Source organism: Myotis lucifugus, unplaced genomic scaffold, assembly GCF_000147115.1.
Source record: "Myotis lucifugus unplaced genomic scaffold, Myoluc2.0 scaffold_48, whole genome shotgun sequence".
Taxonomy (NCBI): Eukaryota; Metazoa; Chordata; class Mammalia; order Chiroptera; family Vespertilionidae; genus Myotis; species Myotis lucifugus.
In genome coordinates, this window is record NW_005871096.1 from 6,596,639 (window position 1) to 6,611,462 (window position 14,824).

The following is a 14,824-nucleotide window of genomic DNA, read 5'->3' on the forward strand; positions in this document are numbered from 1 at the left end:
TCAAGTCAGATATTTTCATTAATTGGATCATATAATACCATATATGGCTGAACACATTTCCAGTTAATTAGAATGCAATAAAAAATAGTACTAAAATGACACTGAATATAATCTTTTATGCTTTAGAGACATTTTACTATGTTGTGATGCTATAGGGCAGTGGTTCTCAACCTGTGGGTCGTGACCCCTTTGGCAGTCGAGTTTTGCTAAATTTGTGCTTTATAATAGTTTACTATATAAACAGGAAGTCATCATTCTCAATTATCTCCCTGTAGGGAACACGGGAATTCCAGTGTCATTTAACAGAAGTGGAAACCGAGGTCCGGGCTGGAGAAATGACTTGCTTGGAGTTAAATGGTTATCAGCAGACAAAGTTGGAGAAGTTAATTTGACTTTCATTCTAGTTCGTTCTCTCTCTCTCTCTCTCTCTCTCTCTCTCTCTCTCTCTCTCTCCCTCCCTCCCTCCCTCCCTCCCTCCCTCCCTCTCATTTGCTGTGCTATGGAGAGGATCTTGGTAGAAAGACTACAAGTGTGTTGTTGACTATCTAGGAGCCAAGGAAGTGACAGCTAGGAAACAACTTCTCTGAGAGATGCTTAGCCAGGACAAGGGGTGTGGGAGGGAAGGACCTCCAGGAAGCCATGAGGCGGCCTCAGAGAGGCAGAAGCAGCTCTCGACACCTGCCAAGACCAGAGGGTGCAGAGCCCAGGTCAGAGCAGTCCTGGTCATGCCAGAACTTTCTGGCCACTTTACCTTTCGTACATCCCCTCCACCGCAACCTTATAGGGGTCATAAAGGTGGTTGGGGTTTGGTATTAGGGAAGGAGGGGAAGAAGTGCTGTGTGGAGAAAGGAAGGAGCCCTGGCCGGTGTGGCTCAGTTGGTTGGGCGTCATCCTGTGCACTGAAGGTTTGTGGGTTCAGTTCCCGGTCAGAGCATATGCCCATGTTGTGGGCCCAATCTGATTTTCTCTCTCTCCCTCTCTCTGAAAATCAATAAAAATCTTTTTTTAAAAAAAAAAGAAAGAAAAAAGAAGATGGCCACGTCCCTGCCTACCACTGTAGATACTTTGCTTATGGTAAGCCTCAGCTGGGGGAGAGAAATGTAGACTGAAATTTTAATCTCAGCTGGGGGAGAGAAATGTAGACTGAAATTTTAATGATCATCTTCGACTGGAAATATTAGTTGTGGAACTGAGACTGATTGCATGCCCAGAAGCAACTGGAGGGTGTGTCTTTGCTGAGGGGTGAGGAGAGCTGTGAGATGCGCACTAGTTTCCATTCGAGTGAAGGCCAGCCCCACAGTGGGAGTCTGAACAGTGGGAGAAAACATCAAGCTGTTCTATACTCGCACCCTGAGTCTTCCTCTTTCCATACACCCGTTAGACCAGCAAAAGGGAAACACTGAAGTGTCATCCAAAAAGATTAATTCTAAACCAGATAGTAAACACAGAAAATGGAAATGAATAGGGTCAATTTGACGTTTCCCAAAAGTAAGTTTTTTTATAAATATGCACGTAAAAGAGTAGGCTTTTACCTTCTTTGCCACTTCAGCTAGCAGGAGCGTCTTCCCCGTGCATGGTCCACCGTATATAATAAGCGGGTTGATGTACCCGGTTTTGCTCGGGAGGATGTATTTATGGACTCTGGTTAGAGATTCGCACTTGTACTCGTAGAAAGAGGCATATGTTTTACATAACGAGGAATGCTGGAGGATTTCGTCGTAGAGTGTATCAGTCTCCGTGTCAAAATTCTGTTGTACCGTGGCCTGAATTATATCGATCATGTCCTCATAAAATTGTTTACCAAGGCCTTCTATGTAGTGATTTTCTATTTCCTGGGAATAGCCGAGTTTCATGTCACAATGAGTAACAGATGTGTATACTCTGAGATTAGATGACGCGACAATCGTAGGAATAAATTCGTCCCTGAGTTTTATCAGCTTCTCTTGGGCTTCTGGGTCCCGGATAATCCTCGGGTCTGTCCCAGTGATATCCATGTATTTTCCCATCTCTGGGATTTTCACAAAACGCTCAATGTTAGCAATTTTCCTAATGTAGCAGACGCACTTCTTCAGGAATGCGGGGGTTTGCTTGCCTAGGGCGAAGTCAAACTCATCCTCTATAGCTGAAAGCAAACAAAATCAGCTTATTGCATGAAACAAGCAACAGACCATCAGCCCAGCTCTTAACTCTCCAGTCCTCGTGGCAGATTATTCTATAGAATAATTTCTTCATTCCTTAATTTCCTATGTGTGTTTCCTACACAGCCTGGAACCCAGAACAATGGGTTTTAAATACAATTCTTTCATTCTCTCCCCAGTAGCAAGGAGAGGTTGAACATAAGCATAAGAAAGAAAGCATACCAAGTTTATATTTCGGTTACTCCTTCCTTACTTTCCTCTCAGACGTCAGGGGTCTAAGAGTGAAGAGCAGGGCCCCATTGGGGCCAGGAAAGAATGAGGAAGAGGCCAAATGACATATCCAGTTTACTGCTTCCTGGTCAGTCTCCCCTTTACATGTAGCTTCACCATTTTGTTTGAAGTGCATTGTACCCCAAACAGTTATGGGTAAATATCAATATAAAAAGCATGTTTAAAATACAATCATGTCTGATTATTGATCAATCTGAATTATCCATGTCACTGTTAAACCACATTATATCCATCAGATCAGGTATAGAAAAATGTCTTAGTATGTAACTTTATTTCTTCTAAGATAAGGCTTCTAAAACATACTAGAGGCCTGGTGCATGAAATTTGTGCATGGGGGGTGGGGGTCCCCTCATCCCAGCCTGCACCCTCTCCAATCCAGGACATCCCTCTCACAATTTGGGACCGCTGGCTCCTAATTGCTCACCTGCCTGTCTGCCTGATCACTCCCAACTGCCCCCCCTGCCAGCCTGATAACCCCTAACCACCTCTGCCTGCCAGCCTTGTCGCCCCCAACTGCCCACCCCTGCCAGCCTGGTCGCTCCACACAGCCTGCTGTTCAGTCGCCTGGTCGTCCCTCACCCCCCTGCCGACCTGCTGTTCAGTTGTTTGCTCGTCCCTCACTAACCCCCTTACTGGCCTTGTCGCCCCATGCAGCCTGCTGTTCGGTCGTTACTGTGACAGTGTCCTGGACAATTTGCATATTCCTCTATTATTAGTATAGATGCTTACATACAAGTAAATATACATTATAAATCACTCAAGGCTCCATAGGAACATTTAAAATGAGATCCATCGTAAGTAAAACATCATTTGTGCATTATTTTAGGGAAGAAAAATAAAAATGAATGAAATGAATTTTAAGGCATGTAGTCTTTTTAAACTGCCCACCTGCCTTCACTTCCTTCTTTCTTCTCTCCCTCCCCCTTTGCTTTCCTTCATCCAATTAGTCTTATTGAGCACCTACTATGTGCCAGGCATGCTGCTGGTTGCTCAGGATGCCATGGAGAGAAAATAGACAATGCTGAGAGAAAAAACCTTTATGGAGCTCTCAGTCCAGTGGAGGACAGCAGACATGAATCACAGAGAACCACTAATAAATGTATTATGATTGTTTCAGTCCCAGGAAGGAGGATTACATGGTGCAGTGACAGAAAACAATTGGGGGTGGGAGGAGGATGACCCTAACCCACTTGGAGAGGCCAGGAAAGGAGGTAAGTACTGAGCTGGAGTCTGATGGGACCATGGGGTGAGGGGATGGTGCTCAGAATACACAGGGCTGGTTATAAGCGGAAAACATTGCCACGTGCTATCCACAACTCCAACATCAAACGAAACCTAAAACATACTTGTATTCTATACAGTGACTATTAAGGAAGGTGGGGATTTTATTTTAAAATGATGCCTTTTAGTGGGATTCCCGTAATAATAATTCTTCAGTGATGATAGTGATTGATCAAAATTTGCAACTGAAGTAAGAAGATATGTTTATAGCCACCAGTGTTGAGTGAGCTGTGTCATTTGTGTCAGTATGTTTTACTAAGGGTTTCATCACACAACTTGATTAAGGAGGCCAGTCTAGTCTTCCTTTTATAGAAGATCTGGGACTTCTTATAATGTAGACTAGGAAAGATTCAAGAAATCTTGGCTTTATGAGCTCCTGCAGAGAGCAGCCTTTGGCCCACATCTTTTCCAGGCATCTGTGTAAAATGCTAGGGGCCATGCTGGATTGGCTGGATGCTGCATTCTCAGTATCATGAAGAGAGACAAGTGGCCAAACCATAATCTCTACACATAATGAATGATAACTGGATATGCACTGGTACCTCTGACTCCTGAAACAAGTCAACTGTAACCTCACTGACATGGGTATCACTCCATGGACAAGACTGTATTCCAGGGTCAACTGTAGTATCCTATATAATAAAAGGCTAATATGCAAATTGTCCCCTCAACTGGGAGCTCGACTGGGAGTTCAACTAGGGGGCCGCCTGCCAACGACCCTTCCCCTCAGCTGGCCTGGCCTGATCGGCCAGATCAGGGCGGGCCAGCCGGACCCCACCTGTGCACGAATTTGTGCACCAGGCCTCTAGTATTTTATATTTTCAGAAATCTTGAAAATATGAATACTAGCAATCAGGAGTGTTGATAATAATGCAGCATAGAAAGAGATACAGATGAAGCAAGTTGGTAGAGCCCCCCTAAGCTTGGCTCGGGGGAAAAAGACAGGCTGTACATAAGAGTGCCTAGTTGATGGTCTAGACCAGCGGTTCTCAACCTGTGGGTCGTGACCCCTTTCACAGGGGTCGCCTAAGACTATCCTGCATATCAGATATTTACATTACGATTCATAACAGTAGCAACATTACAGTTATGAAGTAGCAACGAAAATAATTTTATGGTTGGGTCACAACATGAGGAACTGTATTTAAAGGGCCAGAAGGTTGAGAACCACTGGTCTAGACCTAATAAATATACCTGAATAAAAGAGCCATCAAAGATTAAGTCAATTCTAGAGTTATTTTTAGAAGCAAAGTGCATTGTCATGATTTCAGGGGACTTTTATGAATAATTTCTGATATTTACTTGTCTATAAATATTATAAACTTCCCCCTTCCTTACTTTGCAGTATTTGTTTTCTCTCTTTGCATTTTTCTTAATATCCAAAAATTGAACCAGTCACAGCACCGGGTAAAGGAAACATTAGGAGGATATACCCAGCCATGGTAACTAGCATTCATGAGACAGTCTCTCTACTATCCCTAAAACCCCTCAGTTTTGACTGTAGAGAACCATTTTGAGGTGTGATTTATTTCTCTTCCTCTCCTGTTATATAAAAATGTAAAACTGGAAATGTGAAAATTACATTTAAAAATAGTACACCTTTCCAGGTTCTAGTTAGTATTCATATTTTCAAGATTTCTGAAAATATAAAATACTAGAGGCCCGGTGCACGAATTCGTACATGGCTGGGGTCTCGAAACCTGGCTGGCGATCGGGGCCAATTGGGGCGTCTCACCTAGTCCTGATTGGGGTCCTCAGGGCTGACTGGCGGGAGCAAGGTAGGGGGCCCAGGAGCTTGGCAGGCTAGGAGTAGGGGCTTGGGGAGGTTGGAGGTTGGCCAGCCAGCCGGGGGGTGGGAGAGGCCATGGGAGGTTCCAATTGGGGCAGGCCAGCTGGCGGGGGGGTGGGGGGGGCCATGAGAGGTTAGCTGGCCACAGGAGGTTGGCTGTGGGAGCACACTAACTACCAGGAGGCAGCTCCTGCATTGAGCGTCTGCCCCCTGGCGGTCAGTGTGTGTCATAGTGACTGGTTGACCGGTTGTTCCGGTCGTTCGGTCGTAATGGTCTCTTAGGCTTTTATATATATAGATATTACAGTTGACCCCTGAACAATATGGGTTTGAGCTGTGCTGATCTAGTTATATGTAAAATTTTTTCAATAAATACGTACAGTACTGTAAATGTATTTTCTCATCCTTATGATTTTATTAATATTTTCTTTTCTCTAGCTTACATTTTTTTGTAAGAATACAGTATATAATACATATACAAAATATGTTTTAATTGAGTTTTTATGTTATTGGTAAAACTTCCAGTCAACAGTAGGCTATTAGTCTTTAAATTTTGGGGGTGTCAGGTTATGTGTGGATATTTGACTACACAGGGGGTTGGCACCCCTAACCCATACATTGTTCAAGGGTTATCTGTACATCCATTTAAAAGAGTGGGTTCTTCTCCAGCAATTTTCATTGTGCAGATATGGTCTTAAAATGAGTTTGAAATGTAAAATAAATAAAACTGTTCTGAGCATGTATATCTTTAAGCAATGGAACCCCAAGCAGGAAACAGACGACTCATAGTAGTTCACACTACATAGTATGAAATTATTTATCTTCCTAATTATCTATGTGAACAGAGTTCTTTAATGTGGAGAAAATTAGAAGAAAGTGTTTGGCAATGAAATATCTGAACCCTTGAGCTGTATGATTCTGAAGAGAGGATGCCTTCCCCAAACTGATGTTTCTTGCCAAGACTAGGAAAGCTTTTGCTGTGGGCATTATTTTTTCTAACACAGCATGCTTTTAAAGCAGGGTGGTTTTTCCTTTGATAACGATGAAGAACCAGAGTCTCAAAAATGGATCAACAAGATCCCAAAGGAACAAGGATGTTTGTTCATCTGTGTATTCCGAAGACAGTACTCATTCCTGCCAATTTCAGTGTTTTCAGGAAGACTTAAAATAAGACCTAATTTTTGACAGCTTGCAGAGAATGACTTGGTCAGAACTATTTATAATTTCTCTAAGCTGGAATCCATGTATCCAGGGAGAATAGTTTCAAGTGCTGTTTAGGTTTTCACAAATGCTTTGCTATCATTCTCTAAACCATCGGTTCTTTCACAGGGGTCACCTAAGACCATCAGAAAACACATATATAATTACATATTGTTTTTGTGATTAATCACTATGCTTTAATTATGTTCAATTTGTAACAATGAAAATACATCCTGCATATCAGATATTTACATTATGATTCATAACAGTAGCAAAATTACAGTTATGAAGTAGCAACGAAAATAATTTTATGGTTTGGGATCACCACAACATGAGGAACCATATTAAAGGGTCACGGCATTAGGAAGGTTGAGAACCACTGCTCTAAACCAATCTGAAAATGCAACTACGGTTGCTTTTTCTTCAGTAATTCTTTACTATCGACTTTCAAAATACGTAAATGCTACACTGCTGGCCTTGATTCCTTCTGTCATTCAGCTCAAACATCATTTCCTTATTGCCCACTCCATCTAAATCTGGACCTGCTCATCCTTCATCAGGCCTTATTAGCCTATTACTAATTAGTTCTATACACATCACTTATCTTTTCTGAAATGATCTTGTTCATTTATTTGATTACTTGCCTATCATTTATTCTCCCCCCCCCTGCCCCCCCCCCCACACACACTAAAAAATAAGTTCTGGGAGAGCAGAGACCTTGCCTTCCTATTCATGATTGTATCCCTGATGCCTGGTACACAGTATAAACTCAATGAATGCTTATTGAGTGGGCGAGTGAATGAATGAATGAATGAACAGTTTAACTGAGTAACACTGGCTGTGTCTGGTCTATTATATCCAGCCTGCTCTGACTTCTTTCAAAACGTACATTTTCTGGAGAAGTCCTCAAGTGAAGTAAAGGCTTATCTATGAGTCAAAAACAAAAGAACATTTGTCTCTCCAAGAGATGGAGACATTTAGGCAAATTAAATTTTGCCAGGTAGTAAGTAAAATTCAACTTGCAGAACCATGAAAGGGAAGCAGTGACTGCGTCTATCATCTATCTGTTCCTTAGTGCACTGAGGATACACAAAAATTACCTGAGAACAGGTACCTCCTAGCGTGGCTGAGCTTCATTTTCCCCTGTTCGTGTAGCAGTTTCACAGCCGCCTTAAATACCTTTTTGATTTCATCTGAGATCTCTTGCCAGGTCTTCTCATTCTCCGCATGGGCAGAAGGCTGCATCTATGGAAATGGGAAAGTGAGATACGTCTTAAAATCATCAAAGAAACATTGGTATTGAAGAGCAAAAGAACTATTATTATTTGAAGGTTTCTGTGTGCCAATACCATGATAGTATCTCACTTGATACTCCCACTAACTCCAAAAGTTAGAAATTATTTCCATGTTGTATGTGAACTTGCCCAACTTACACAAGGGTGTGAATCCAAACACGATGTGTTTGCTGGGCTTTCTTATTATTCCATGTAGTTCCCTCTTGATTTTTGATACAAATGTCATAACAAAATCATCTCTTTAATGTTCTCTAAAGAGGAGGGAAAGTTAAAGGGGAGGTGCTCCTATGTTATGACCCCAGAAGGAAAGTCTGAGGTGCTAAAAAGAAAAATGAGTCAAAAATGGGAAGGTTCCTGCCCTGGCCAGGTGGCTCAGGTGGTTGGGGTGTCATCCAGTAAACCAAAAGGTTGCAGGTTTGATTCCCAGTCAGGTCACATCCCTAGGTTGCGGGTTTGATTCCTGGTTGGGGCATGTATAGGAAGCAACTCTCTTTCTCTCTCTCTCTCTCTCTCTCTCTCTCTCTCTCTCTCTCTCTCTCTCATCAATAAACGATCTTTACGTGATGATAAAAAAAAACAACAGAAGGTTTCTTAGCTTTGGCTTTTGTTGTTAAAAGGAAATTTAGGGACCAACAAGAATAACAGTGAGTCCACCACTCCTGGATGACATAAGCAGTTTAAAGTAAGGGTAATTTACTGTGTTTTTGTTGCCTTTCAGCATTTCTGATTTGGGTCTGAGGTAATAAGCTGCTGGCACCGAATTCTCATCTCGACAGTACCACTCTTCCAGTAACTTGGTCTCCAGCTTCGCCTCTATGGCAGCGTCCAAAATCATTTCAAACTCTGAGGCCTCCACTTCTCCGGGGATCCGGATGTTCCCATATTTTTCCCCTAATAGTCCCTGTGTATCAACAAGAAAGTTCAGGTTAGTGTATCATCAAGAAAGTTCATGTTAGTATTCACATCAGGAAGTCACTCGATAAATATGACAAATGGGTTACAATGAACATTGTGCCACCAGTTTCCTTGTTTAATGACAATGGATACTTTCCCCCCCATGAATTATTTTATAAGTAAAATTAGATGAACTACATTGTAATTATAATAAGTTCTTCACATATTGAGAAATGAGATTGCATATCATTTTAGACATCTAAAATACAGAATTTTGTAGCAAGTTTATTTTCCTGAAGTTTACATAATACAACAAAAGTTGTTCTATTCTTAAGATTTTTTTGGTTTGTTTATGACACAGAAAAATGACATGCTGGACCCTGAAATATCAAACATGTAAGCTCTCAAACAAAATAAGTGCTTTTTAAAAGTTAATAGTATGATTAAAAAATTACTGATTTCAGAGAGGAAGGGAGAGGGAGAGAGAGAGAGAAACATCAATGATGAGAGAGAATCATTGATTGGCCACCTCCTGCACACTCTCTACTGGTGATTGAGAACCACAACCCGAGCATATGCCCTGACCTGGAATCAAACCATGACCTCATAGTTCATAGGTCGATGCTCAACCACTGAGCCACGCCAGCCAGGCAGTTGTATGATTTTTAAGCCCCAGATGTACCCAGCTATAAATGAAAGAAGTATAAAATCATTGAATGTGATGCTACTATCAACCTCACTGGTAACTGAAAACAATTCAAAATATGAGCAAGATATCATTTTTTTACTATTAAATTGGCAAAGGAAAACATGCTCAATTTCATGTGAGGGTGTGAGAAAATACCCACATGGCGCTGATGGGTGTGAAAATTGATCCCACACTTCTTTGGAGGTTATTCTGGCAATATGTATTAAAAGCCTTAAAAATATATATATAAAATTTTGACTTGGCAATTTGTCTTCTAAAAATTTGTCTTTAGAAAATAATGAAGAATGTACTAAAGATTTAACAGAATATGTCTGCTGAACCTGTTTTAAATAGTAAAGAGCTGGTATAACAACCTAAGTGCCCAGCAAAGGGGGGCATTGTAATATTTTATGACATCTTTATTCAAAGGATGTATCAAATTATGTTCTAAAACTCTATGAACATAGAGTTTATAACATAGAAGGGTGTTTATAATATACTGTGAAGTGGGAAGGTAAGTTACAAAACAGTATGTATAAGATGGTTCCAATGTCTCCTTTTGCAAGGAACTTGAATGGAGGAACTCCACCGTGGTCTCCGTTATTTCATACGGTCAATGAGGGCTCAGAGAGGGCTCTTTTGACATAAGGGTGTTCTAACTCCAACTCAGTGTATCAGCCTGAAGGCCAAGGAAAAACATTTTTATTTTAATCTGCATTTGATTTGGACCAAAGGTTGTATGTAACAAAAATAATGTTCTCACTTTTAACAGTTCCTCTTCTAAAATCTCCTATGTTAAACTTGGGTAAATGAGCATGATCTTTTAAGGGTAGCCAGCCTAGTGATTACCCTACTACCCTTGGCTAATTCCAGATAAGACAGTCAGCATCCTCAGCCAGGGCTGACTGTCACAAGGAGTGAGGTATTAGTGCTGGGATGAGGCATCCAGCGAAGCCACATGGGCACAGGAGGGGAAAGGAAGACTTTCAACAGTAGCCACAGGAGGAATCCAGAAAGCATCCAGGTGGAGTTTGGCCATGGCTGGAGGACCTGGTGGACAGGCAGAACATCAAATAGGGGACTTAGTAATCGACAGTTCTCCCTCTCCAGGAAGATCATGGGCTCAGCTATCGAGATCCAAGGCTGGATTCTGGACATGAAGTGGAAAGAAGACAAAACAGTGACTAGTCAAACAAGATCATGTCCCCGGGCAGGAGTGGTATTACTGCACTAGCAATTTACAGATGGTTGGTTCTTCATCTTCTCTCTGCTCTAAATAAGGCTGGTCTCAGAGGCAAGAGCAGAGTCAAGTCTATGGATCAGTTTCTAAAATATGCTCGGTGGATTACCTGCACCTGGATTACCTAGGGGCCTTGTTAAAATATAGGTTACCAGATCTCTTTTTAGACCTAAAGGACACTGTGGTTAGGGAACCTAGGAATCTGGATTTTAAAATGAGGTTATAAATGAATCTAGAATTTGGGACCCACTGCACCAGATGGGCAATATGAGGTCACATGAATAATGGTCAGCAAGCACTGAAGGGGCAGGACAGGGAACACAGCACATCACTACAAAAATCGAAGCCTATTTAAAAATAATTATTCATTTGAGTTGCACAGCTGGCACCAAATGCTATAATTATTTGATCATATAGCAAGGCAAATGTTCCTTAGAGATTGCCGGAGAAGAAAAAATATCCTCATCCAATTCAAATAACAAATATATATTGAGCGCCTACTATGTATAAAGAAACTCCAGAAAAGTAATAATGTGCTGTAGGCTTAAAGTTACTTATTGGATTGTTCTCTCCTTTTCCTTCTCTCTATCGATTCTTCCTGTAGGTGGAATGCTCATAAATCATGAAGCAGTTACTTTTCAAGTGTCTGAGACAAGTTCTGTCTCAGACTTATCTTACTATTTGAGAAATAGCACCAAGAGAAATAGCAAAAGAGAAGATTGCTACCATACTTTTCAGGAAGACTTTTCTGGGTTCTGTGTGGATATAGCTCTAAGGTAACGCATGAAACATGCCTACATTGGCCAAGCCAGGGAGAGGCGATCTAGAGAAAGAGTTAGTCCAAGTCATTTGCAAAGTCCAGCTCATATGGTCAGTGGCTCAGAACAGGGGTTGAAATGCAGGACCAAGTCTAAGAGGCTAGAAGTAAGAGTGGAGGCGGCAAGATGCAATCTGGTCTTGGTTTCCTAATCAGCCTATTTCTTAGCTCTGTAGCCATGGGGAGCACACATGGATGACCCCAGGGCAGTCACAGAAATTAGGAGCCAGATACCTCCCTCTCTGTTCACAATGGCAATAGAACATTCATTCCCACCAGCAAAAGAGAATCAGATTTTCCACATCTTCTGACCTCAATGTTTAAGAAGCTCATTTTTTCACTTAAACCAACTTTGTCAGTTTGTAGGAGAAATCTGGTGGAGAGTTGAGGGGCTATATTTGAATTTGCATTTAGGTCCATGTTTATTAGTTACGCCCTTGATCAATCTGCCTGTGTGACCCTGTGTGGGAGAAATGCATTGGTCTGGAATAACGTTCAACTTTCTATTGGATTGTTTAAACAGTCTATCAACACATATGGACATAAACATACGGTGTTTCACTGGTCTGTAGAAATCCGGAATCACCTCTCCCACCCACCTGGTCAAGTGTAAAAACATATTTAAATTGGCCCATTTTTAAACACTGAAGATAAGTCCTATTCATTAGGTAGAAAGCAATAATACAACTGAGTGCTCACATACAATCTGGGAGTTAAGTCCAAATTTGATGAAAAGTCTAAGAAAATTTTCCAATATTTTTAAACTAGAGGTCCGATGCACAAAATTCGTGCAAGAGTAGACCTTCCTTCCCCCAGCTGCTGGCACCGGCTTGCCTCTGGCACCTGGGACCCAGGCTTCCCTCGAAGCCCTGGCTTCATCCAGAAGGTCATCCCGAAGGACATCCAGCCTAATTAGCATATTTTGCTTTCATTATTATAGATGTAGTTTCTTCATGTAAAATTCTAGCCTAAGAAATACTTCCAGATGCTGTGGAACTAGATAGAGTTGGCAGTTACTCAGCAATATAAATGTACTAAATGCCATTGGATTGTTGCCTTTAAAATGGTTAATTTTGTGTTATATGAACCTCACCTCAATTAAAAAAAAAGAAGTATTTTATGAACTGTTGAGTTCATTACAACTGGGAACTTAAATGTAAAAGGACCCTCTACTTTTTGTATCTTCCTTTCCTTCTTTCTATGCTGATATAGACATATCTAAGCCACTGCTTTCAAAGGCTTAGAGAGAACATTTCCTAAGCCTTCAATTGATTTGTCTTTTCCACTGGGCAGACTGCGATTCCCCCTGCCCCCACTCTGCTCTTCATGTGCAGTTCATTCGCCTGAGCTTGCCGTTTGAGACTCTTTGGGGCCTGAGGGTGATGGCATGCAGTGTTTATTGTAGCAAACAGAACAGAGGGGTTGAAGTGTTCTCCATGGTCTTGGTGACCTCAGTATGTCCTGGCCTTTGCTCTGTGGTGGGATGTCAGGAAAGAGGTGAGGGTGGAGTCTTTTTGGGGGTTATGGATGCCATTCTTTGCAGAGAGGTGGGCAAGTGCTCCCTGGGCTGCTGTTTATGAGCCATTACTCCTGGGGGCAGCTGGAAGGAGAAGGAGAAATCCCCACCCCCAACTGGTGCTATAACAAGTTGAATAACATGCTCTTTAGTGAATGCCCTATTACTCCCAACCCAGTCACCAAGGAAGGCAGGTGGGACCATTCCTTCCCTTCCATAAGCTCCCCCTTTATTATTAAAATAAAATCCACATTCATTTGTATACTATCTCCCTCATCTATAATCTCATTTAATGTTCATAATTCTGTGAAGTAGGGTGAGTTGCAAGGGGGACGTCCAGGCTCACAGGCATCAACTGGCTTGCTCGAGACCACCTCTCTAAGCAGACACAGCACTCGAATATAGGGTGTTTAATTCAATAACCTCTTTCTTTCTACTTGTTCAAGTCACATGCTATGCCCCCTTCTGACAGGGACTCCAGATGACTTATTTGCTTGTGCTGGCTCTTCCAGCTGGTGCCCTTGGCTGGGCCACCATGCATGGCCATGCAGCCAGCACTGCACCCCAGCAGGCACACTGCTCACGAGGACGACAGCATGTTCTGCGCTGTGGCTGTGGGTGGTGGCATTCTTGTCATCTGACTTATTGTTAGGTGGAGGGACGAAGATGGTTGTGATGTATTCCCTGCAGCTCAGAACCAGTCCGCACAGTCAGAGCTCCGCTGCGGAGTAATGCCAACCGAACCAGACCAAAGGGTCGGCTGCACCTGCTGCCCACACTTAATGTTCTTAATGTTTTTCAAAGTCACGAAGCACCTTCACAACCGACTCTTCAATGTTTAAGTACAAACACAATATACGGTCATTTAGAAGTGGACTGCAACTCAGTTACTCAAAATTTATTTCACGTGTCACAAGATGCAAGAGTAAATGGAGGAAAGGGGACGTGATGGTTAATTGTACTTGTCAACCTGACCGGCCCATGGAATGCTCAGATATTTGGCTAAACACTGTTTGGGTATGTCTGGGAGGTGTTTCTGGATGAGATTAGCAGCCAGAACCAGCAGCCTGAGTAAAGCAGACTACCTTCTCCAATGCGAGCAGACGCCATCCAATCCATTGAGGACCGGAATGGAACAAAAGGGTGGAGGAAGGGAGAATTCCCTCTCGCTGCCTGACTCTCTGCATGAGCTGGGACATGTTCTTCTGCACTCAGACCAGGACGTCCACCATTGGGACTGCTGGGTCTCAGGCCTTTGGACTCAGGCTGGGGCTATACCACTCACTTTCCTGGGTTTCCAGATGCAGAGGGCAGATCATGGGACTTCTCAGCCTCCATAATCAGATGAGCCAATATTTTTTAAAATATATTTTTATTGATTTCAGAGATCCCCCTATGGGGGATCAAGCCTGCAACCCGGGCATGCTCCCTTGACCAGAATCGAACCCAGGACCCTTCAATTCCCAGGCTGACTTCTATCCACTGAGCCAAATCAGCTAGAGTGAGCCAATTCTCTATAATATTTATATGTACATATTCTTTGTGTGTATATATATAATATATATCCTTTATATATAAACGTGTTATATATATACACAATGTATAATCTCAACCATATATATGTATATATTATATATGATCTTAGTCATACATGTATATGTATGTGTATATATAT

At 42.1% G+C, this 14,824-nt stretch overlaps 1 protein-coding gene across 1 annotated transcript in view; it reads right to left on the bottom strand.

The window, feature by feature from the left end:
• NWD2 (NACHT and WD repeat domain containing 2) overlaps window positions 1-14,824 on the bottom strand; it is a 135,470-nt gene that overhangs the window by 4,906 nt on the left and 115,740 nt on the right. Inside the window, exons 4-6 of the mRNA XM_006088522.3 lie at window positions 8,692-8,895; window positions 7,800-7,944; window positions 1,533-2,122 (exon numbers count right to left, since the gene is read on the bottom strand). Of these exons, the coding sequence (XP_006088584.1) occupies window positions 1,533-2,122; window positions 7,800-7,944; window positions 8,692-8,895 (939 nt within the window). The remainder of the gene's footprint in view (window positions 1-1,532; window positions 2,123-7,799; window positions 7,945-8,691; window positions 8,896-14,824) is intronic.